This window comes from Callithrix jacchus, chromosome 18, assembly GCF_049354715.1.
Source record: "Callithrix jacchus isolate 240 chromosome 18, calJac240_pri, whole genome shotgun sequence".
NCBI classification, from domain to species: domain Eukaryota; kingdom Metazoa; phylum Chordata; class Mammalia; order Primates; family Cebidae; genus Callithrix; species Callithrix jacchus.
In genome coordinates this window covers 43,163,673-43,190,110 of record NC_133519.1, presented here as the reverse complement: position 1 = coordinate 43,190,110, position 26,438 = coordinate 43,163,673, and the positions used below count along the sequence as shown (strand labels likewise).

General features: G+C 39.0%; 1 protein-coding gene across 6 annotated transcripts in view; it reads right to left on the bottom strand.

Moving 5' to 3' along the window:
- RNF2 (ring finger protein 2) overlaps positions 1-26,438 on the bottom strand; it is a 51,215-nt gene that overhangs the window by 19,445 nt on the left and 5,332 nt on the right. For 2 of the 6 annotated variants that reach the window (XM_008984832.5, XM_078355131.1), the window contains exon 2: positions 21,751-21,848. The exons of 2 other annotated variants lie outside the window; for them this stretch is intronic. In XM_008984832.5, coding sequence (XP_008983080.1) covers positions 21,751-21,832 — 82 coding nt within the window. In that variant the 5' untranslated portion in view covers positions 21,833-21,848. Of the gene's footprint in view, positions 1-21,750; positions 21,849-22,341; positions 22,433-26,438 lie in introns of all 6 variants that reach the window. 2 more of the 6 variants (XM_054247809.2, XM_078355130.1) reach the window with 2 other exon arrangements.

Here is a 26,438-nt window from a genome sequence, read left to right as displayed (position 1 = left end):
CCTGTATGATATTAACTATCTGAACTAACGCAGTTAAACATGGAAGAGAGAATTAGACCACTAAGTGATGTATAAGAAAGAAGGGTCAAATATGGCTCAGAGAAAACAACCAGTTTTTACTGAGAGAGAACACAGAAAGAAAAGTATGGGTTAGAAGAGCAGTACACTTGCTACACACACTGAGTTCCAGTTACTCATGGACAACTAAGGTAGAGTGGTCCAGTAGATAGTGTGGGCAAAAAAAATTCCCACACCTCCCTGAAGACACAACATGTCCCTGATTCCTGTACTCTGGAGCTAAAGGTTAACAGACTGGTAATCAGGGAGTCTGATTACTGAATCACAGGACATAGCCACCATTTTATAAACATTATTAGACATCTGCTCTGGCGACCCCTTCTTGTCAATCAAAGTGAAGCTGCAAGCTTTTCCTGGTAGAATTCCTGCTACATGCATTCTTACTATAATCCTAAATTACTGTGCTTAGTAGGCTAGATGGCATAATTTCTCCAAGGATGATTTCTAGTTACCTCAGCTATTACGGAGAATTTCGGGCACATCAAGATAATACAGCTAAGAGAAGCTCTAGAAAGGAAGGGAGAAACAGTACCAAATATACAATGGCCTTTTGTTACCTACATGCCAAGGTCTCAAAATAAAATGGACTTGAAAATAGCATCCCAAGAAGATTCTCTTGCAAAAGTCGGAGGTGGTGGGGGGGCGGGGAAGGACCTCTCAAACAATCTGAAACTTGCCCTCCTTATGCAGCTGACATTATCATGCTTTAGCATCACCATCAGCACATATTCCTTCTGTTCTTCTCTATTCCCTTGCCCCAAAATCCTAAATGAACTATCCTTTCCTAAGGTCTTCTCCCCCAAAAACAACCGATGACCTAATACTCATTTAAAATTGCTACAATGTTGCTTCCTGTGGTAAGCCAACAAAAACTGAATTAAGGTTGAGCTAACAGTTAAAGCCAACAGAGAGCCAGAAGACATAAAGACTAGGTGTGTATGGTGGCTCACCGGACTGCTTGAGGCCAGACATTCAAGATCAGCTTGGGCAGTATAACAAGATTCCATCTCCACACACAAAAATTTTTTTAATTAGCTGGGTGTGGTGGTGTGTGCCTGTAGTCCTAGGTACTTGGGAGGCTAAGGCTGGAAGATGGCTTGAGCCCAGGAGTTTGGTTTCAGTGAGGTATGTGCCACTGCACTCACCCTAGACAACAGAGTAGCCCCTGTCTCTTTAAAAAAAAATTTCTTTTTTAAGGAAACGACAAAAAAAAAAAAAAAAAATGTGGGCCAGGCACAGTGGCTCACACCTGTAATCCCAGCCCTTTGGGAGGCCGAGACAGGTAGATCATCAGAGTCCCAGAGTTTAAGACCAGCCTGGGCAACACAGCAAAATCCCACCTCTACAAAAAATACAAAATGTTAGCCAGGAGTGGTGGCACACACCTGTAGTCCCAACTACTCAGGAAGCTGCAGATGTAGTGAACTAAGATCATGCCTCTGCACTCCAGCCTGGGCAAAAGACTGAGTGCGTGTCTAAAAAAAAAAAGATGCCTGGCTGGGGACGGTGCCTCCTGCCTGTAATCCCAGCACTTTGGGAGGCCAAGGTGGGCAGATCACAAGGTCAAGAGATCGAAACCATTCTGGCCAATATGATGAAACCACCTCCCCCCCCACTAAAAAATAGAAAAATTAGCTGGGTGTGGTGGTGTGTGCCTGCAGTCCCAGCTACTTGGGAGGCTGAGGCAGGAGAATTTCTTGAACTCAGGAGGCAGAGATTGCAGTGAGCCAAGATTGTGCCACTGCACTCCAGCCTGGCGCCTGGCGACAAAGCGAGACTGTCTCAAAAAAAAAAAAAAAAAAAGCCTAATAATAGGGCTGGAGTGAGAAAAAAAAAAAAAAAAAGAGTTGGCCTGTAGTCCCAGCTAGACAAGAGGCTAAGGAAGGAGGACTGCTAGAACCCAGGAGTAGTTCAAGACTGCAGGAGAGACCCTGTGTGGGAGCGGAGGGGAGAGAGAGGAAGAGAGAAAGTAAGAGTGGAAGGAAGGAGACCTGAGAAAACTGCCATCAAGACTTTATATTGTGGAACAGACCCAAAGCTAATATAATAAAAATCCTGCCCTGTCTTCTTGTTAATAGGCTAAAACATAAAATACAGGACTTCTAAAAGAAAATTAAAATGGAAAATAACAAATTTAGATACACTCCAACATATGGCTGAAAACATTGGAAGAGCCTTAGAAAACTGACAAAATGCAAACTAAAACAAACATACAACCCTTCAAATAAACCTAGCTTTCAAAATAATTAAAAAAAAAAATCAAAAGATATTTTATCCTCTAAGGATTAAAGACCTGTTGATACTAGTAGATAAAACAAGCAGAAAAATAAGAGCAAACAAGCAAAAAAATATTAGCAAAAAAAGAAGCAGGGGGCAAAAACAATGGCCAGAACATATCCAATGATGCTGCTTTGAAGATTACTCTAGCTGTTGAATTTGAGGTGAATCATGTATAAATATAGATGGCCAGCTTCTCTGTAGATAGGTTAGTGCAAAAGTAATTGTGGTTTTTGCACTGCTGAAATTCACCATGTGATACTGGAACACCTTCTTAAATAAATGTGGTTATGTTATACATCATTTCAATGGCTCACCTTATGATTTTTGCTAAATGACTTATTACTTGCCGTTTATGCTTATTTTGGACTATGGAAATGATCTTAGACAAAAAACAAATTCAAGTGATTTTCTTATTCAAGTTCTAAATGGGTTGTAAAGCAGTGGAGACAACTCACAACATCAACAATGCATTTGACCCAGGATCCGCTAACAAATATACAGGGCAGTGGTGGTTCAAGAACATCTACAAAAGAGAAGAGCACCTTGAAGATGAGAACCTTGAAGATGAGGAGCATAGTGACGAACCACAGGAAGTTGATAACGACCAATTGAGCCTAATCTTAGAAGCTGATCCTCTTACAACTACATTAGAAGTTACCAAAGAACTCAACCTCAACCAATCTACGGTCGTGGCATTTTAAGCAAACTGGAAAGGTGAAAAGGCTCGGCTACTGGGTGCCTCATGAGCTGAGCGAAAATTTAAAATATCATCGTTTTTCAGTGTCGTCTTCTATTATTCTAAGCAAGAACAATGAACCATTTCTCCACTGGATTGGGAGGTGCAATGAAAGTGGATTTTTATTAGGCAACTGGTGATGACCAACTCAGTGGTTGGACTAAGAAGCTCCAAAGCACTTCCCAAAAGCAAACTTGCACCAAAAAAAAGGTAATGGTTACTGTTTGGTGAGGCTAGAGTTGCCTCATCCGTCATATTCATCAGACCTCTGACCAATCCACTACCACTTCTTCAAGCATCTCAACACCTTTTGGCAGGGAAACACTTCCACAACTAGCAGGATGCAGAAAACATTTTCCTATAGTTATCGAATCCCAAAGCATGGATTTTTACACTACAGGAATAAACAAACTTATTTCTCGCGGGCAAAAATATGTTGATTGTAATGGTTCCTATTTTGATTAATAAAGATGTGTGTGAGCCTAGTTATGATGATTTCATAGTCCAAAACTGCAATTACTTTTGCACCAACCTAACACGTGTGCCATTATTTCTACCATATATCCTACTACAACACAGTAAGTCTTTCAGAGAACCGAAACTACTCAGGAGGAATTTCTAAAAATCCATAGGAGGAATTTCTAAGAATTTCAAATGCTAACCCATGTTCCAACCTGCAACTGTTACCCTAGGACCAACTATAAGCAGAACATTCCTTCTGTCTCCTGAAAGCTACCCTAGAAAATTAATAAAAACTATCAAATAAAATATTCCACTGAACTATTATATTTCTAGAGATACTAGGTCTCTGGCACATAACCAAATTATACCTGATTTGGATATCTGTATTCTTGTGGCAAATCAGACTTAGGAGTGATTGACAAGTTAGCTGTACTTCCAGAATTTCCTGGTACCATTTGGAAAAACTAGAATTTTCATGACTTTGCAGAATATCCTAGTCCTTCCTTACCTTTCTGTTAAGTCTGCATTACAATAATATGTTCTCTGGTATCTACTGTCTAAAATGCTATCACATGGATGCTATCTTACCATAATACAGCAAGTGGATCCTAAGACCAAAAATAGGGCAAAATCTTGCAGATTGTCAAAATCATTATCTCAATTCTTATGAACATGTCACTGAACAGATAAGCTCTTCAGAATTAGTGCATCTTGGCTTTAGATCGATATACATCTTCATTTAATTTAAATTTACCCTGCCCCAAAATCATATATAATCTTTCCTCTTCTTTTGTTTGGTGAGAAGCTACATTTCTGCCTTTGGTTCCCCCTTGCCCAAGCCAATAATATGTAATACATTTAGCTTTTGTTTTTCAGATCTGAATGAAAAGTGATTTCAATGAACAATAAGAGTCACCTATGTATAGATACTAACATATATACAGAGTAGAGAAATATGAAAAGAACATGAATGGATGGCCAAGATACAGTCTGAAAAACTGAAGAGTAGAGTAGAAGCCAGCGAAGAAGACAACTGAGGTGCCAGACAAAATGATCTTAAGGATTTTTTCCAGTGACAAGAATGTGCTCCCTAGATCACAACAGCCTAAAGATCCCTGTCACACAACAGATAAGATCTAGGTCTACCCAGGGCCTATCAAAATATAAAATTATAACAAATATAAAGAAACAATTGGCTTTTGAGTTCCTGGAATTGGACAACATCTCACTTTAGAAAATGACGGTTCCAATGAGAAGAGGGGAGGTTGGCTTTAAAAGCAGAAAAAGGCTGAAGAAAGCAGAAATAACAAAAAGGCAGACTGTTTCAAAGATGCTTTCCTCTTATTATAAGGTTAAAACAGAGGAGATTTCCTTGTAATAAAGACTAAGGCTGACTGTATCGCCTATGTTTTAGAAAACTGGCCCATTTCCAAATTTGATTATAAGGCACTTAGCACAAGTGATTCCATTCTGGTTTGTTCTGGTCTGGTGGAGTCTAGTGCAACAGGCTAGTCTGGAACAGTAGCCTCCCATAAATGTTGTTTCACAGGCCCAATTTCCAGTTACAGCTCATTAATTATACTTCCCAATAAAAGACATATCGGAAACCCCAGAAATGTTTCTATAAAAAGTAGGTGCTCAAATTTGTGGAGAAAATATATAAATGAAAATCATTAGTCTGAATAACTTTAGCTGCATAGGCAGAAACAAAATTAATCTGAAAAAAAAATATAGTCATATATTATGAAAGCTGGCAGCTTCAATAATCAAAGGAAATATATCAATAAGATATTCAGAATTATCTTTTAGGGACCATAATACCTGGCATTCACAATGACATTCTACACCTTCATATTCTTTTTATTTTTATTTTTTTGCGACGGAATCTGGCTCTGTGGCCCAGACTGGAGTGCAGTGGCATCATCTCAGCTCACTGCAACCTCCGCCTCCCAGGTTCAAGTGATTCTCCTGCCTCAGCCTCTCAAGTAGCTGGGACTGATTACAGGTGCATGCCACCATGTCTGGCTGATTTTTGTATTTTAGTAGAGACAGGGTTTCATCATGTTGGCCAGGCTGGTCTAGAACTCCTGACCTCAGATGATCCACCCACCTCGGCCAAATGTTTGTATTTTAGTAGAGATGGGGTTTCACCATGTTGGCAAGGCTGGTCTCAAACTCCTGACCTCAGATGATCCATCCACCTTGGCCTCTCAAAGTACTGGGATTACAGGAGTAAGCCTAGGTGCCCTGCCACCTTCATATTCATATGAAAGATCACTAAGTGTCACCCAGCCTAGAGTGCAGTGCTGAGATTTCAGCTCACTGCAACCTCCGCCTCCTGGGTTCAAGTGATTCTCCAGTCTCAGCCCCCCAAGTAGCTGGGACTACAGGTACATGCCACCACATCCAGCTGATTTCTGTATTTTTAGTAGAGACAGGATTTCACATGTTGGCCAGGCTGGTCTCAAACTCCAGACCTCAGGTGATCCACCCACCTTAGCCTCCCAAAGTGCTGGGATTATAGGCCTAAGCCACCACACCTGGCCCCCTACATATCCTTTATAAATAAATAAAATGAAAATACTACCTTATCACAATGTATGGTCTATGTAGTGAGAGAAATATCATTAGAAATATTAATAACCTGTAATTTTAAAACAATGAAACCATAATGAATGAAAAAAATGAATCAAGCATTAAAAATTAGAAAATGAACCTAAACACAGTAAAATGGAAAATAATCACTATAAAAGCTGAAATCAGATGACAACAGCTAATAAAAAAAAACACAAAACAAAACAGATTTTCTCATCAAAGTATAATTTAGTTGTTAGGTACACCCAATTAATATAGCTAAATTTCTAGCAAAAAAAGTTAATTTCTAACAATTAAAAAACCACACATTATGTACAGATATGAGATGGAAAAAACAAACTTAGAGAATGTTATCTTCAACTCTGTACCAATAAATAAACTATTTCTAGTAAAAAAGTCTTAGTAAGTTAGAAATAAATGGAAAATTCTTAACCTCATGAAAATCCACTAGAAGTCCCAAAACAATCAATGTTAAAAAGCAGTAACATGGTGGACTGAAGAGAAAAAATGTCAAAAAAGGATACAATTTTCCTATGAACAAGGAATAACCATTCAAAAATAAATGTAAAAGATCCCATTCACCATAGCAACAAAAGCTTATAAAATCCTTAAAACAATTTCACAAAATATTGAAAAGACAAAACTCTACAACTTAACTGAAGTACATTAAAGAGGATCTGAACTGGATTAACATATACATATGCATATAAATCTAATGCAATGCAATCCCAATCAAAATACCAGCAGACAAAATGATTCTAAGTTTTACCTGGGGATGCACAAAAACGCCCAGAGTATTTTTAAAGAGAAACAGGAGAAAGGAGAGTTTACCTTAAGCCAAATATTAAAGCTTAATAGAAAGCAACACTACAATCTCAAGAAAAAGTCAAACAGATCAATGTAACAGAACATATGGTTCAAAAAAAGATGTGAATTGAGGGTATTTTAAAATAAGAGAGATGACAACAATTTTTTAAACCCTTTTCAAATAAATCAGATACCTAAACAAATAAATGAATTTTAAAATTCTAGAAGGATTAACATTTAAAAAAAAAAAAAAAACACAAAAGATAAAAGCAACATACAATACCCAGAAGACTAAAGGTTCATATTCTACCTCACAATTTTTTTTTAAATCTCGCATACAAAAATCAATGAAAGACACCATGATCAAATTTAAATGATAAGCAATAGCTGGGAAGAAAATATTTGCAACATATGTAAATTAACAAAGGCCAATATCCATAATATATACTGAGCATTGGCTGGGCGCGGTGGCTCAAGCCTGTAATCCCAGCACTTTGAGAGGCCGAGGTGGGTGGATCACGAGGTCAAGAGATCGAGACCATGTTGGTCAACATGGTGAAACCCCGTCTCTACTAAAAATACAAAAAATTAGCTGGGCATGGTGGCGCGTGCCTGTAATCCCAGCTACTCGGGAGGCTGAGGCAGAATTGCCTGAACCCAGGAGGCGGAGGTTGCGGTGAGCCGAGATCGCACCATTGCACTCCAGCCTGGGTAACAAGAGCGAAACTCTGTCTCAAAAAAAAAATATACTGAGCACTAATTCAAATCAATTTAAAAGACAACTCGATATAAGCAAAATAATTAACAGAATATATAACCAAAAAAATTAAACTGTGCTAAACTTCACTAATAATCAGTAAATTGCAAATCAAAACAAGGTGTTCTATATAGGCTGTTTTTTGTCTGTGATATTGACAATAATTAAGATGACTAATATCTAGTTGATATGGTTTGAATTTGTAGTCTTTACCAAATCTCATGTCAAATTATGATCCCCAGTGTTGAGCAGGGGTCTGGTGGGAGGTGACTGGATCATGGGAGTGGATTTTCCCCCTTGCTATTCTTGTGATAGTGAGTTCTTGTCAAATCTGATTGTGTAAAAGTATCCAATATCCCCCCAGCTTCTGCCTGCTCCAGACATGTAGGACCTGACTGCTCCCCCTTCACCTTCCGCCATGAATGTAAGTTTCCTGAGGCCTCCCCAGCCATGCTTCCTGTACAGCCTGCAGGACCTTGAGCCAATTATACCTCTTTTCTCTACAAATTACTCAGTCTCAGGGAGTCATAGCAATGCGAGAACAATAGTGTTTAAAAGTGTGTGCAGAAACAGGAATTGTCACACTACTGGCAAAGTTCTGGGGACAATTTGGCAGTTAAGGCATAATTACAGTATTAGCATAAGGAATGTATTTCTTGAAATGGAAATGGCTGACTCAAGCTATATGGCGCAATTACAGAATCTCTATGGACATGCTGTAAGAAATATACAATAAAAAATATATATAATCGTCCCTCAGTATCCAAGGGGGACTGGTTCCAGGACACCCTCTGACCCTCACAGATACCAAAATCCATGGATACTCAAGTCCCTAATATAAAAGGTACAGCATTTGCATATAACCTACAAAAACCCTCCTGTGTACTCTAGATCATCTCTAGATTACTTAGAACACTCAATACAATGCAAAAGCTATGTAAATAGTTATTATATGGTATTATTTAGAGAATAATGACATGAGAAAAAAAATCTCTACTGGTGCAGGTGCAACCATGCCATTTTTTCCCCTTAATATTTTCAATCTATGGTTGGTTGAAACCACTGATACAGGAAGACAGACTGTATTTGGTCTTTTTTCCCCTTGTATTTGGTCTTAGTCCTCGGTTCCTGACATAGATCACCTAAAACCTTTGGAATCCCTGAGTCAAAGGGTAAGAGGAGCCACTTTTCTTATTCATAGTAAGCCCCTTTCAACCACACCTTAGTTTATGCTAATATGGTTACTCTAAGTAGGCCCCTAGATAGATTCAGGACAGGGACTTGTTTCCAGGAGAACCAACCATTGTGATTAGAGGGTTAGAATGTTCAGCCCCATCCTACCCCTACCTCTAAGGAGGGAAAAGAGGTTGGAGATCCAGTTAATTATCAATAGCCAGTGAGTCAACCAATCATGCCCATGTAATAGAATCTCCATTAAATTCCTAAATGATGGAATTCGTGGAAGGTCAGCATGCCAGAAGGGTGACACATTCTAACTCAAAGCTCCTATGCTTGGAACCCTGATGGACCTCACTCTCTGTATCTCTTAATATGCTATATCTTTTATAATGCCCTTTATAATACACTGACAAATGTACGTAAAATGCTTTCCTGAGTTCTGTGAATCATTCTAGCAAATTATCAAACCTGAGAAGGGGATTGTGGAAATCCTCAGCTTAAAGCCGATTAGTCAGAAATGCATGAGGCATGGGCTTCTGAATGGCATCTGAAGTGGAGGCAGTCTCCTGTGGGACTGACTCCTTAATGTGTGGTGTCTGGCACTCTGAGTAGTGTAATCACTGAACCAAATCATTGTTGGACACCCAGTTGGTGACTAAAGAGTTGGAGAATTGTTAGTGTAGAAACAAACCACATATTTACTGTCAGAAGTGGTGTGAGAAGAAACAGATTACAGAAGTAGATGCATTTTCATTTTATTATCTTTGATCAACACAAAATAAAAATTTACTGGCCGATGTAATTATCTTATCGATATTCCTTATACGTAATGGTAGACACAGCCCTTAGAACCACAGTACAACATGCATTTGAGCAAACATAGGTACCTTAAATTATAGAACAATCACGTTTATGTATCCTATTAAAAACTCAATAAAATTAACTGCTGTGAATCAAAAGACAGTATCTGCAAAACAGATGCCAATGAAACAAATACACTAAAAGAACAGACTGGAAACCTCACTAAAAATTGCTGAGTATCTCTGCTCTTTGGCTGAATAAAAGAATAACACTCACTCTATTGTCTTAGCTGAATCCTCACCTCTCAAAGCAACCTTATATTTGTCAAATGGCTCCTAAGTTTCCATCTTGTTAATAACTCTTAAGAAATTTACCCAGAAAAAAAAAAATCAAAAATTTTCTTTAAGAATTAAAAACAAAAAGAAATTTACCCAGCAAAAATTATCGTACAGGGATAGAGTAAGCATAAGGAAAAACCCTTAAAACCCTTTTTCTGTAGTAGCAAAAAACCCATAAAAGTCTGTCAATAGAAAAATGGCTAATTAGGAAAAATCCATAGTACAGAAAACTATGTAGTTACAAACACTGACATAGAACTCAATATATGTACACAACACACATTAAGTTAAAAAAAGCAAGTTGTAGAGCAAAATGTATAATTTGATCCTATTTAAGCAATTAAAAACAAAATATAACACCTAAATATATGTCATTCTGAGTTCTGTTCACTATGATTTAGCCATACTTGCTATCTTTCTCATTATCCATCTTGCAAAGATCATTCTCATTTTAGAGTCCTTTCACAGCTTGTCCTTCTGCTTGGAAAGGAATGATTTCTTCCCCCAAGATTTTCCCAAAGCTAGGTCTCTCATGCATTCTAAAGAAATTCTAACCTTGTAATTCTTTCTCTCATGTTCTCTTCCTAATCATAGCACTTTTATAGCCTCTAAGCTTCTTAAGAGTAGTTACCTCTTATTTACCACAATATTCCCAATACCATGCGCTATACCTGGCATAAAGTAGTCATTCAACAAATATTTGCTGAAGAATTCATCAATGGTGATGAATAAATAAAAAGAGGAGTTCAAATTAGGCAACTTCAACATTTCACATTTTCATGCCTAAAAAAAAAAAAACCCTCCACATGCGAGTCCAGACATTCTTCGTAGTCACTTTGGTTTATTGCTTCAACTGTGCTTGGAATCCCCACTCTAGCCAGCAGCTCTGAGTCAACCCCCTGCTACCTCCTCACAGCACCCTCTAGGAGCCCCAAAGCCTGTGCCACTAGTTTAGTGTAGCTGCTTCTTAGCCGCCTCCCAGATGGCATCCTCTACCACCAGGACCATCAACTGCCAGATTAATCTCAACCTTTGTCTCTTTGTCTACCTATCCGTATCTCACTAGTCTGTCCACAATGATATAGCTTTGTCAATGTCATGAGGAAAGGGAACATAATGAGAAAGTGATGGAGCTGCACAACCAACAGAGGAGCCTAATATTCCTTTAGGATATCAAGAAACCAGACCATAATGATTGGGAGGGCAGGTTGAAGACAATGGAGCACGCATTATACTTGGAAAAAAGCATGAATCAGTCACTACTAAAAATGCATGAACTGGCCTTTGACAAAATAACCTCAACTTGTGTGGCATGATTGAGATGCATTACCTGAATGAGAAGGTGAAATCTATCAAAGAACTGAATAACCATGTTCAACTTAACCAAGATTAAGGGGGAGGTGAGCCTGAATCTAGTATGGCAGAGTAACGCTTTGACAAGTACATCCTGGAAGACAGTGATAATGTGAAGGAAAATAGAATCTCAGGACTCCTAAACTCATTATGCAAAAGGGAAATTTAAGCTTAGGAACTAAGTCAGACAATACTGCTTTCCTTCTGTTGCCAAACAGATAGCTGTAATTTCACAACCGAGACATCCATACCGAGACATCCATACCGCACGTTCCCACAACAATAGAGGGCCACATATCTCCCAAGATGGCTTCCCTCATCTTAATCTAAATCTTTCAGGATACATATCTTCCCTATAAACTAGCCAGGAAACTGAGTTCTATTGAAGTTCATCCTAACAGTGTCAATTACCAGTTTATCTTTTTTTTTTTTTTTTTTTTGAGACAGAGTCTTGCTTTGTCGCCAGGCTGGAGTGCAGTGGCGTAATCTCGACTCACTGCAACCTCCAACTCACGGGTTCAAGCAATTCTCCTGCCTCAGCCTCCCAAGTAGCTGGGACTACAGGCACACGCCAGCACACTCAGCTGATTTTTGTATTTTTAGTAGAGACGGGGTTTCACCATGTTGGCCAGGATAGTCTCGATCTCTTGACCTCATGATCCGCCTGCCTCGAGCTCCCAAAGTGCTGGGATTACAGGTGTGAGTCACAGCGCCCCGCCTTAGCAGTTTATCTTTACAGGTAGAAGACAAGGATAAAAACAAGAAGTAATCCTTTAGCCTACTCTGAGAAGAATGCATAACTGACTTTTTCCTCTTCTCCCTCTTTTCATATGTAAAATACAGATTTACGGAGGCTAATCAAAGCCTCATAAGAATATAACCATTTACCTCACTGCCTACCCTCCCTCCTCTATTCCTCCTGCTTGCTTTTTCCCCTTTAAATAATCAAGTTCCCCAACCCCCTTTGGAAAAAGCACAGGTCACAGATGCTCCTGTGACTGTATTTTTCCAGGGTACATCCTCAACCTTGGTTAAATAAACCTCTAATCACAGAGACCTGCCTTAGTCACTTTTTGGTTAACAATGGCAAGCGAATCCTTAGGCTGACTTCCCCATAGTCAATGGGAGTGACCTCCCTGGTAACCAAGGCAAGGCATGCATGTTGGGTTATTCTAACTTTTCTGTAAGTTGTACCAAAATACCCACTTAAATCCCTTCATTTGTACCATTCCTTCAAATAAAGAACTTTGGTCCAAAAAAAAAAAAAAAAAAAAAAAAAAAAAGCCAAAACATGGGAAGGGGTAAGAGAAAAGAAAGATTTAATAGTTGGTTTATTTTCTACATGAAGAGGAAGCATTTTCTGCATTTCTGCATGGTCAGGTATTTCTTAGCAAAGAAATCTATCCTTCAAAGGACAAACCTGGAAATTTAATATAACAGTAGACAGTAAGAGACTCACCTCTCTAGTGCTATGTGTTTACATCTCAGGGAATATGAAACCTCAGACTATGGAGACATTCCAGCAGTTGTAAATTCTGAAACTAGTCTGATCTCCCTCCTCACCCCAAACATTGATTTATATTCCAAAGATTAAGAACCTAGGTTCCTCCTCCACCTTGTGCTCCAAGGATTAAGATTTATATTAGGAAGCAACCCCCTCTCTCAGGAGCCGGGGTTGAACAACATATGTACAAGTTTCCAGATTTGTATTTTCTGGTTCCTCAAATATCAAATGAATATTCCACTCTCATCACATTGTCCTGGGAAAGAACTAGGGCAGAGGGGAACTGGTGCCGTCATTGCTGTAATAATTACTCTGCTCCATAAATTGAATGTCTACTAGAAATTCTAAAATTTTAAATCCTCAACTAGAAACTAAAATTTTCATTCTAAATTTTTCCATTAAAAACATATACTTGGCTGTGTGGTGGCTCAGGTCTATAATCCCAGCACTTTAGGAGGCCAAGACGGACGGATCACAAGGTCAAAGTGATTGAGACCATCCTGGCCAACATGGTGAAATCCCATCTCTACTAAAAATACAAAAATTAGCTGGGTGTGGTGGCGCATGCCTGTAGTCCCAACTACTTGGGAGGCTGAGGCAGGAGATTCGCTTGAACCTGAGAGGCTGAGATCGTGCCACTGCACTCCAGCCTGGCGAAAGCCCGAGACTCTGTCTCGTAAAACAAAAAATGCACACACACACACACACACACAATGTGCTTTAAATATTGAAAAATCTGTATTTATATACTAATTCAATTATATTACAGGTTAATTTTCTGAAGACTAGTCTAAGGACCTAACCAATAATCATAAATTGTTTTTACACAAATACTTTATATTATTTGGCAAACGAAGTAATGCAGAGGTTCCCTAAAATACCATTTCTACCCCACTTCTAAGCTACAATCCTTAAGTTAGTTGAGGGGAGTATGAAAATACTGCAGTCTGCAGAAGTTAGATGTAGCAAAGAATAAGGTTCATATGAAAAAACTGAGGACAATTCAACTCTTTGAGATCCCAAGACTCTAAGATCCTCTGACCGGGCCACATATTTGTTCCCAAGACCATTCAATGAAAAACAGATCCATTAAACTATAAATTCCTCAAGAGTAAAGGCAGAGAAATAGTTTAGGGACCTCTTTATGTTATAAAACAACAAATGAGACAGTCAGAAAGCATAGTAAATGATCTTTGGAACCAGATCAGCTTGGATTTGCATCCTTGCTTCTCCAGCAGTCACTAGCTGTGGATTCACTGGCAAATTTCTCAACCTCTAAAGGTTTTTTTTTTTTAAATTTGCAAAGCGATAAATTTGTTTAGGTTCACTGGCAAAACTGAATGAAATATTCATATGAAGTACCTGGTACATTCCATAAATGACAGTCATAAAACAGATGAAATCATCTTCTACATTATTTCAATTCGAAGAAGTATTTCTATTGCCTAGTCCCCTAACATGTAAAAGACTAGAGAAAAAAATATTTAGCGACCCCCTTACTTATCAAGAATTTTACATTAATACTCTTTCAAAAAGAATAAGTTATTTTAGAGAAGAAAAAGAAGAAAACCAAAATCTTTGGTTAATGTGCCACGTATGACAGAAAATCAATGGCTGATTCAAGACTACTCATTCAAGGCTTATTCTATAATAAACAAAATTCACCAGAAAGGGCAGATTTCTTTATTAGTGGTCAACTGTTAGTAATCTGTTATGTGGCTAAATATTCGGTTCCTGGAAGCTTAAGGGAAAAAGAAATTCACTGAACAGAGACATTTCTGGCTTAAATTTCAGTAGAAATTCGTGAATTCTTTATAAAATGTCTCTTGGATTATCCTTCCCTAGCTCCAAACACATACCCAATCTTTGAGGGGATTAAGACACTACAGACTAGGCATACTGCTATCTGATGATTAAGAATATAGAGCTAAAGTATACAGAATCCACAAGGCTTACTCTTTGGTCAGACCCTATAAACCAGTCTCAAGTGAGACCCTGACACATGCTGGATCACTGTGAACTCACAGCTCAACTCTTAGAAATCGCCTCAAATGTGTATTTTCCTTTCTGTTTTTAAGACAGGGTCCTAACTCTATCAACCTGGCTGGAGTGCAGGGGCAATGATGGCTCACCACAGCCTTGACCTCCCGGGCTCAAATGACCCTCCAGTCTCAGCCTCTCAAGTAGCTGAGACTATAGGCATGCACCACCATGCCTAGCAAAGTTTTTTTTGTGTGTGCATTTTTGTAGAGATGGGGTTTCACTATGTTGCCCAGATTGGTTTCCAACTCCTGGGTTCAAGCAATCCACCTGCCTTGGCCTTGCAAAGTCCTGTGATTACAGGCATGAGTCACTGGCCCAGCCAAATGTATATTTTCAATAGTATAGGTGAAAGAGGAATTCATATTAAACAGTTTTGCAGGCAAAAGAGTTTACACTGTGTTGCAAATTTTAGGAGCCTGAATTGTACTCTTACCAGAGTAGCTATGAGGGAGAAGGCAGCCATGAGGTAATTTCCAGATTGCATGAAACATTTTTCTCAAAAAAGGAACTTTAAATATAACGTATTTTGACTGAAATGTCAAGAGTTCTGAGTCTAAAAATGTTTACCAGTTGTTTTAATCGTAAATATGTTCTGGTCCAGAGTACGTGAAATAAAGTTATAGTTTAATATAAATGAGCTATAAATTATACTTCCCAAAAGGAAAACGAGTTTAGGTAAACTGAGTTATTTAGAAATGTTCATTTACATTTTGAACAATGACTGGTATATTAGTTTTCTATGGCTACGGTAGCATTACCACAAATTTGAAGGCTTAAAACAACAGTAATTTATTCACTCACAGTTCTGAAGGCAAGAAGTCCTAATTCAATTATCATTGGGTCAAAATCAAAGTATTAGCAGGATTGCACTTGGCTTCCAGAGGCCCTTGGGAAGAATCTGTTCCTTACCTCTTTCAGGTTGGGGCAAATGTCAGCATGCCTTGGCTTGTGGCAGTATCACTCCAATCTGCCTCTGTGGTCACACTGCCTCATGCTCTTCAGTGGCTAGAACTCCCTCTGCCCCTTCTCTTATAAAGCCATATGTGGTAACATTCAAGGCCAACCTGGATAATCCAGGACAATCTCATCTCAACTTCATTAACTTAATTACACGTACAAAGATACATTTTCCAGGTAAATTAACATTCACAGGTTCCAGAGACTAGAATGTAAATATCTTTTGGGGGACATTTTTCAGTCTACCACACTGATCAAAGGTTAAGACTGTAACCCACCAATGAATATAACCAACTCCCCACAGACAACACTTAAGTCTTTATCCTACATATAAGTTGTTTCCTTCATTTATTTTATAACAAATGTGGAATACATTTCAGAAAATGTAACCACTTCACTGGAGGCTGAAGTAGTAGAATTGCTTGAACCTGGGAGGTGGAGGTTGCAGTGAGCCACAATTGTGCCATTGCGCTCTAGCCTGGGCAAGAGTGAGACTCCATCTCAAAAAATAATAATAATTCATTAATTTTAAAAAAAGAAAATGTAACTACTTTTATATTACTTAGATTATCCATTTTCCCACAGAGCATTTTTCTTCATTTGCTTGACACACACTTCCCAAAGCACTATGAAACAAAGAAAAACTAAGATGCCTTCTCTCTTTTAATGAGGTATCTGTCTTTTTCTTCCAGTTACTGTCCCTTATGAACAGAGTAAAATAAAGGTCACATCAAATTAACTCTCTCAATCTTCAGCATTTTTCTTTTCCTTTTATGTTATATTACCCAACATGTGAATGAGCAAATAATTTCTTCCTTAATTAAAGGAATGCTTGCTTACAAGATACAAGTGTTAAGATTTTAGAAATTTACTCAAGACTAGGAAAACCAAGGAGCAATAATAAATTCTGAGTAAGCAATCCAACTGCCATCATAACACTGCCTGCAGTAACTATCACCACATAAAAACACTTTCAGCAGTTCAATCTAAAACTACAGCTGTCAGACAGACACTAATTTCTGTAAGCTTCTAAAGACACAAAGTGTTCCTTATTGAAAAGCTTGTCACTGTACTAAACATCTGGAATACTTATCTAAATTACTTTTGGTAACCTAATAGCTTCTTTATTTAAAAAGGCAATACCAATTCCTAATTGAATTATATCTTTTCCACACTGTGCACACACAATAGGAAGCATTCAAAGGTGACTTGCCAAATCTTCATTATCTGGTCTTAATTTTTTGAATACCAGTAATAAACTTAACATTTCTAGACAAAGCTGTGTTACAAGGAAAATACATGTTTTTAAGATTTTTAGAGCTTCCCCTAAAAATGTAGATCTAAATAATTTAGTGTGTTCTGTGCTTCCTACCACATTTCTCCCATCACCCATCACTATCTCATCTCCTCTAACACTACCCCTGCCCCCAGCAAAGACAGAGATACTTTAATAGCCCAATTTAATCTGTTTTTAAGATTTCAAGATACACCTATCACTGTCTAATATGAGTCAACACTAATTATAACAGCAGCAGCCTTATTTTCTTTCTGTCCCTTTGCATACCCATATTAGACGCTAACTGATCCATAATGGAAACCAGTTGAGTTCAGCAACTTAGGAAAACATTTAATGAGCTATCACGTGATAGAAAATGAGAACCTCCAAGAATGTATTAACTACTGAGGTGGACACTCCCTGCGCATGTTTTCAATACGATTTGATAAATGCTAAAAAAGCAGAAATAAGCAATCAAACGGGAGAGGAGAAATCAGAAAATGTTTCCTGGAGAAAGAGACTCATCCTTGGAGGAAGAATTTAAGGTTAAGTGCAAGTTAGCCAACATAACACTGTGAGGAAGGAAAGCAGTCCTGAAGAACCAACATAATAAGGAGAAAGGTATACTCAGCATAGCATGTCTGGGAAACTCCAAGTAGTTCACTATTAAATGAGTGGAAAAAAAAGTAGGGAGTACAGCCCCAGCACGGGGTGAGGCTAAAGAATTTAAATGTGAACTAGATCAGCGAGACCTAGAAAGCAATACAAAGGTGTCAAGAAAGATCCACAGCGCAATGATGAAGAGATCACCTCTGGCAACAGTAAAGGATGGATCTGAGAAAGTCAAGAATCCTAATCTGTGCAATAATCTGAAGAAGAGATGAGAAAGTCCCATAGTAAAGCTGTTAATAAGAATAAATATACATACACATACATATACTCAATCCTCCCTGAGTATCCATGGGGTTCTGAAGATGCCCAGTGACCAGAGACACCAAAAACCACAGATGTCCAAGTTCCTTACATAAAATGGGGTAGTATTTCCATAACCTACACACATCCTCCCCATTCTTTAAATCATCTCTAAATTACTTACAGTACCTCATAAATGCTATGTAACTAGTTGCTAGACTGCAATTTTTTTTTTTTTGAGATGAGGTCATGCTCTATCGGCAGGCTGGAGTGCAGTGGCGCGATCCCAGCTCACTGCAACTTCCACTTTCCGGTTTCAAGCAATTCTGCCTCAGCCTCCCAAGTAGTTGGGACTGCAGGTACAGACCATGCCCAGCTAATTTTTTTTGTATTTTTAGTAGAGACGGGATTTCATCATGTTGGCCACGATGGTCTCTATCTCTTGACCTTGTGATCCTCCCAAAGTACTGGGATTATGGGCGTGAGCCACCTTGCCTGGCCTAGACTGCATTTTTAGAATTTATAATACTATTATTATTTGAGATGGGGTGTCGCTCTGTCACCAAAGTTGGAGTGCAGTGGCGCAATCAAGGCTCACTGCAGCCTCGACCTCCCCAGGCTCAGGTGATGCTCCCACCTAGGCCCCCTGAGTAGCTGAGACTACAGGTGCACATCACCGAGCCCAGCTAATTTTTGTATTTTTTGTAGATTCAGGGTCTCACCATGTTGCCAACCTTGGTTTCAAATATTTGGGCTCAAGTGATCCATCCACCTAAGTGCTGGGATTATAGGCATGAGCTCCCTTGCCTGGCCAAAAATTTGTATTATTAGTATTATTTTATTTATTTATTTATTTTTATTTTTTTTGAGGCCGAGTCTTGCTCTGGCACCAGGCTGGAGTGCAGTGGTGCAATCTCGGCTCACTGCAACCTCTGCCTCCCAGGTTCAAGTGTTTCTCCTGCCTCAGCCTACAGGCGCGTGCCACCAGACCCAGCTAACTTTTGTATTTTTAGTAGAGACGAGGTTTCACCATGTTGGAGCCAGGATGGCCTCGATCTCTTGACCTTGTGATCTGCCTGCCTCAGCCTCCCAAAGTGCGGCCTTGTATTATTTTTAAACTGTTGTACTGTTATTTTTTATTGTTTTTTTTTTCCTCAAGAGTATTTTTCCATCTGCAGTTTATTGAATCCAAGTATATGAAACCATGAATACAGAGGGGTGACTATATTCAGGGATCCTTAGAGATTCCTGAACTGAAGGTCAAGAACATCTGCTCTACAGTACCTAAAAAAGAATTATCAAGTCTAAATGGGGAAATGGGCTATCTTCTTTTATTCCTTCTTCATTTTCTTCAACTCTACTGCACAAGAAGCTACTGCCATTAAAGACAGTTATAGATTCATTCTCGGAAAGGTAAACCTACAGGGACAACAGTTACTGCTTTACTTCCATCCCATTGCCACATGAATAATGGACATCCTTATCATTAACATAAATGCAAATCTAAAAGGAATCTTATAATCTAAACACAAGGAAATGGTTAAATACAATATGGTTCATACACCTGAAATATTATGTAATCTTACAAATGTTAACTAGCTATGGCATAGAAAATGTTAATGATGTTTAGATTTTATTATTATTATTATTGTTTCTGAGACAGGGTTGCCCAGGTTAGAATGCAGCAGTGTGATAATGGCTCACTCAAACTCCTGGGCTCAAGCAATCCGTCCATGTCAGCCTACATAGTAATTGGGACTACAGGTGTGCACCACCACACTCAGCTAATTTTGTTTATTTTCCTTTTTTATAGAGACAAGTTTCCATTATGTTGCCCAGGCTGGTCTTGAACTTCTAGTCTCAAGTGATCCCGCTGCTTTTGACTCTCAAAGTGCTGGATTACAGGTGTTAGCCACTGCACCCAGGCTAGATTTTAAAACGAACATAAATTTAAATCTACATGTAAAATACAGTTGAAAGTATGTTTTAAACAAAATAAACCCAAAATCTAAAATTTATTTCCAAAAGAGCAAAATGTAATAGCGATTAAGTACTGAAAGCATGATTTTTCCCACTTCTTCAATTTCCTAAACTTAAAAAATAAATTTTAAAAATGAATAAAGCAACACTGAATACTATTACAATATTTTATTCAAAGATAATTTAAGTCATTTATGTATTTTCCCTGATTCCTAGCTCTAAAAACTACTTCCAAAAGGACTAAGCAACATATTAAACATAGAGATTAAAAATAAAAACAATCCATTTAAGAAATGAATGACAGGCCAGGTGCAGTAGCTCACACCTGTAATCCCAGCACTCTGGGAGGAGGAGTGCCAAAGAGGGAAGATCACTTGAGACCAGGAGTTTGAGACCAGCCTGAGCAACACAGCTAAACCCTGTCTCTACAAAAATTTTAAAAATAAAAAAAATAAATTAGCCAAGTATGATGGTGCACACCTATAGTTCTACCTACTCAGGAAGCTAAGTTGGGAGGATTCCCCAAGCCCAGGAGCTCAAGGCTGCAGTGAGCTATGATCATGCCACTACACTCCAGTCTGAGCAACAGAGGGAGGCCCTGTCTCTTAAAAAAAAAAGAGAAAAAAAAAATGATGGATAATTTATCTTGTAAAATTTTTCTCACTGGCACACCAATATTGTCTTAATTTTCCTAAATCAATTATTTCAAAGATTACTCAAAAGGTTTCATAACAAATTAAACTGGTATTAACAATGTTATCTACATTATACACAACTATAATATTATTTTTAAAGTAATGGAGAACAGAAAAAAAACATTTCAGGAGACGGCACTAAGAAATTATCAAAGTAACACAAACTGATAAATGGAACCTATAGTTCAACACAATTGTAACAATTCTAATAACATTAAGAATACAGAAATTTAGTCTTACTATTCTAGATAGTAATTTAACATTTGACAGCCTTTAAAAACATACAATTTTAAGGAAACGTTCCTAGAGGACAGTACCTCACAGTTATATATGTTTTTTAAAAAGCACCTTTGCAAGAATTCAACGAGCCCTGTTTTCTTCACAAATATGCTAAAAATTTTAAGATCAAGGACAAAAGGATAGGTTCATTAAAATTAAACAACAGATACAACTTCCAATCTTGCCAAGTAAATTTATAAAAGCAGAGATTTTCTGAATTTGATATAACTCTCGTATAAAACAAAACTACAGGCCAGGCACAGAGACTCACACCTAGTAATCCCAGCACTAGGTGTGGGAGGCTGAGGTGGATGGATGACTTGACATCAGGAGTTTGAGACCAGCCCGGCCAACATGGTGAAACCCTATCTCTACTCAAAATACAAAAATTAGCTGGGCCTGGTGGCAGGTGCCTGTAATCCCAGCTACTCTGGAGGCTGAGGCAGGAGAATCGCTTGAACCTGGGAGGCGAGGCTGCAGTGAGCTAAGATCTCACCAATGCACTCCAGCATGGGGAACAAAGTGACACTCCATCTAAATTTAAAAACAACAGGCTGGGCACAGTGGCTCACCACTGTAATCCCAGCACTTGGTGAGGCTGCAGTGGGCGGATCACAAGGTCAGGAGCTCGAGACCAGCCTGGCCAAAATTGCAAAACCCGGTCTCTACTAAAAAATATAAAAAATACAAAAAATCAGCTGGGTGTGGTGGCACTCACCTATAATCCCGGCTACTTGGGAGGCTGAGGCAGGAGAATCGCTTGAACCCGGAAGACGGAGGTTGCAGTGAGTAGAGATCATGCCACTGCACTCCAGCCTGCGCAACAGAGTGATACTCCATGTGAGGAGGAGGAGAGGAGGAGAGGAGAGGAGAGGACAAGACACTACGTGGGTAATTTCTGGCCAAAATAAGCAATACAGGTTTAGCACCCCAATAAGAAAATCTAAACCTATTTGTACATGGACATGATACTCAAAAAGTCACGCTAAAAAGATGTTCACTGGAGCATTTTAGATTTCAGATTTTTTAATTAGTGATGCTCAACTGGTAAGTAAAATGCAAATATTGCAAAATCCGGGAAAAAAAATCTGAAATCCAACATACTTCTGGTTCTCAGGATCTTGGATAAAAGACACTAGAGCCGTACAGCATGCTTTCCCTACTCCCTCAGGCCCTTGTCATTTAAATAATCTGCAGAGTGATAGTTTTGTTCCTACTTGTGTAAGGAAACTTTTGAGGTGTTCTCTCATTATATAATCAACACATATAAACCTGGTGAAAAGAAACAGCCGGGCACACTGGCTCACACCTGTAATCCTGATACTCGGTGAGGCCAAGGCGGGTGGACTGCTGGTGCTCAGGAGTTCAAGATCAGCCTGGGCAACATGGCGAAACCGCGTCTGTAATCAAAGATAGAAGAAAAATAGCCGCGTGTGGCGGTGGGCGTCTGTGGTCCCAGCTACTCAAGAGACTGAGGTGGGAGGACTCCTTGACCCCGGAAAGCGGAGATTGCAGTGCGCTGAGATCGCGCCACTGAACTCCAACCTCGGCGAAAGGGACCTTGTCTTTTAAAAAAAAAAAAAAGAAAGAAAAGAAAAAAAGGAAAGAGAGAAAAAAAGGAAAAAGAAATTGAGGCGCCCTGTCAATATTTAAAGACAATTATTTAGGAACTTAGGTCCTGCCTCCACGGGTGTGGCCTCGGGATCCAGGCGGCCGCCATTTCAGAGCTGAGGAACCCACTCTCCGGAAAGGCATTCATAATGGAGAAGAGCCGCTTTCGGCAGGCTGGGAGGGGCCCGAGGCCTAGATCGGAAAGAAAGGCCTGCCTGCCAGCATTGTAAGGCCCAGCGATCACCAGAGGCGCCCCAGAACACAGAATACAGCGTCCAGCTTTGATGTGTCCTCTCCGGAGTCACTTCTGAGTCAAATCACGGCTTTGCCACTTGCTAGTTACGTGGACAGTCCCTGAACTGAAGCCGCCATTTCCTTATAAAATGGGGGTTCGTTGTCCCCCATCAGATTAGCAGAAAGTTAGAATGATAATATCCAGTTTGGTCCAAGTCATACTGAAACCTGTTGCGTGCCCTAGCAGCTCTACCGGGAGTGGATAATGAGCAAAACCTGGCATTACCTACAGACATTTTACAAGTGTATTTCTATCCTTTTTCCCCACAGTTTCACTTCCAGGCACTAGTTCTAAAGAAGTAAGTACACATATACACAAAAAGTAATTAATTTGTGAAGATGTTTAATGCCATATTGTTTGCATGCTGAACAAACACTGGGGGGGAGGAATGCAGATTAATAGGAAACCAGTTAAGAGAAGCTGCTACATCCAATCAGGATATCATCAACCATCCAGGAAAGAGCAACATCGAGGTACTGCCTTTTTTTCTTTTTAATCCAAGACATTAAGTTTAAAAAGCAGAACATTATATATTATATGGTCTTATTTATTCAAATACAGGCACACAAGATGCCTACCTAATACTACTTAATGTCACATGCACTATTCCTTCTAGATATTTGTAGAGAGCCTATTATGTACCACACATTATTTTGGATACTGGAAAATCAACAGTAATTAAAATTCCTGCCTTCTAGTAATGGGAGACTAAAAGAAAATATAAATAATAAAATTCAGGCTAGATGTGGTAGTAATCCCAGCACTTTGAGAGGCCAAGGTGGGAGGACTGTTTGAGACCAGGAGTCTAAGACCAACATGGGCAATGTGAGACCCCTGCCTCTACAAAAATAAAGAAAAAAGTCAGAAAATTAGTGTGCATGTGGTACACTCCTATAATCACAGCTACAAAGGAGGCTAAGGTAGGAGAATCACTTGAGTCCAAGAGTAGGAAACTACAGTAAGCTATGATTGCCTTACTGCCTGGGCAACACAGCAAGACGCTGTTTCTTAAAAAAAAAAAAAAAAAAAAAGGAAAAAAGAAAAATGAAGCCAAGTGAGGTAATAATGACAGGAGTATGTGGATCAACAAAAAAATAAATGTAGGGGAAAAACTAGAAGGTACAGAATGTGGGAAGACCATGAGAGGGATTTTTTTTATGGGAATAATAATAATAATAACACCTTCCTTAATAAAGGATTAAATGAGATAAAACCTGTAGAGTTCCTAGTGCAGAGCCTGGTGGCTGAGACGTCAATGTCTAGAGCCTGGCTTGCCTAGGTTCAAATCTGGACTTTGTCATTTCCTTATCTGTGTCTTGGAGACATCATTTAAACTTCTTAATTCCTCAGTTTCCTTGTCCATAATGGAAATGTGATGTCATAACACCTCAGAGTTGTAAGGATTTAGCAAGTTTTAGATGTAAAGTACCTGGAACAGTGCCTGGCTCATATTAAGCATTGTAGCTGTATTATAGCCGTCTCTCATTATCATCACCATCATCATTACTTGAGGCAGAGCTTTGAAGCCACACTTGCTGACGCTCTGGTTGTTCCTTCCTTCAGCATCCCCAGCTGATACTTGCCCAACACTTTAAGGCACAAAATTTCAAGGAGCCTATGCCTCATTCTAACTTTTCAGCTCACCTGAAACGATGATCACTTCATTTTTTAAAACATTTACTGAGGCCGGGCGTGGTGGCTCAAGCCTGTAATCCCAGCACTTTGGGAGGCCAAGGCGGGTGGATCACGAGGTCAACAGATTGAGGCCATCCTGGTCAACATGGTGAAACACCATCTCTACTACAAATACAAAAAAAATTAGCTGGGCATGGTGGCAGATGCCTGTAATCCCAGCTACTCAGGAGGCTGAGGCGGGAGAATTGCTTGAACCCAGGAGGCGGAGGTTGCGGTGAGCTGATTGCACTCCAGTCTGGGTAACAAGAACGAAACTCCGTCTCAAAAATAATAATAATAGTAAATAAATAAAAAAAAAACCAAAACATTTACTGAGGTGAAATGAACCATTTTAAATTGAACATTTGCTGGCATTTAGTACATTCACAGTCACATGCAGTCACTAACCCCTAGTTCCAAAACATTTCCATTACTCCAAAGTAAAACCCCTTATCCGTTGAGTGGTTTCTCCCCCATCTCCCAAACCTCTGGCGATCACCAATATGCACTCTGTCACTATGGATTTTTCTATTCTGGATATTTCACAGAAATGGACTCATGTAATGTGTGACCTTTTGTGACTAAATTCTTTCACTTGGCATGTTTTCAAGATTTGTCCATGTTGTAACATGTCTCGTCAGTACTTTATCCCTTTTTGTGGCTGATTAATATTCCACTGTAAGTTTACACCATATTTGGTTTATCCATTCATCTGTTGGTGGACATCTGGACTGCTTCCATTTTTTCGGATATCATGAATAGTGGTGCTAGGAACCTGTGTGTTACATGCTGGGTTGCACGCCCCCTACTTTGGATATTTCTGGTTTATTGGTAGGAGAGGTCAAGAGTGCTAAAGTTATTAGGAAAGGTCTTAGAAGAGGAATAGGAGGAAGGAATGAGTCTGAAATGATCTGAAGGAAGAATAGATATTCCATGATGTCAGATCAAAAACAGAGGTAAATAATGGGCAGTGTCATACGTGAGAAAAAAGGATTGAGGGGGGAAGGCTAACACTGAAACTTTCCTGGGTAACAGAATGTTCTACTTCTTAATATATATTTATATACATAAAACATGTATATATGTAAAAATTGGTGTGTAGTTTTGTACACAATTGTTACTCCTCGATAACAAATTTCGAAAGATGAAAAAAAAGACAATTATTTAAGAGGGGGCGAAATGCTACACTATCAACCAGACTTGTGAAAAACAGGGTTACAGGACATCCACAACTCCTCCGACACCCCATTACCACCCTAAACGCTTTTTTAAATACAGAAACTCAAGAACTTGAAAGTAGACACAAACCCATCCCCAAGATTCAAGCCAGGGACCAATGGATCTCACTCTCACTTTTCTTTCTTCACATACATCCCTTACAAAGTGCTTTACTCTTTACAAAGACCCCTTTACCTACATTACCTCTTATATCTTTTCAAATAATCTGTAAGGTCAGTGAGGGTGGCATTTTTAATTTTTTTAACAAAAGAATATAGACTCAGAAAGGCCAAGAATCTTGCTAGTAGTGGAAACAGACCTAGAAACCAAGTCTCCTGCATTCAATTCTGAACCTCCTTCTACTTACTACACACAATACTAGCCCTTCTCTAATAAAGTAAAGCCTTCCAGAAAACATTTGGCTGGGTTCCAAGACAGCAATCCCAGACTGAGTAAGACTCTATATAGCAAATAGTGTAAATAGTGAGGGTTTAATGCAATTACTGGCATGGAGGCATACATCTTTTTTTTAAGTGAATTAGTTGGTTTTAAAGTAAATCAACACGGTGTGTGAATGCTGGGGGAAACAAGCGGAATACTCTTCTAAA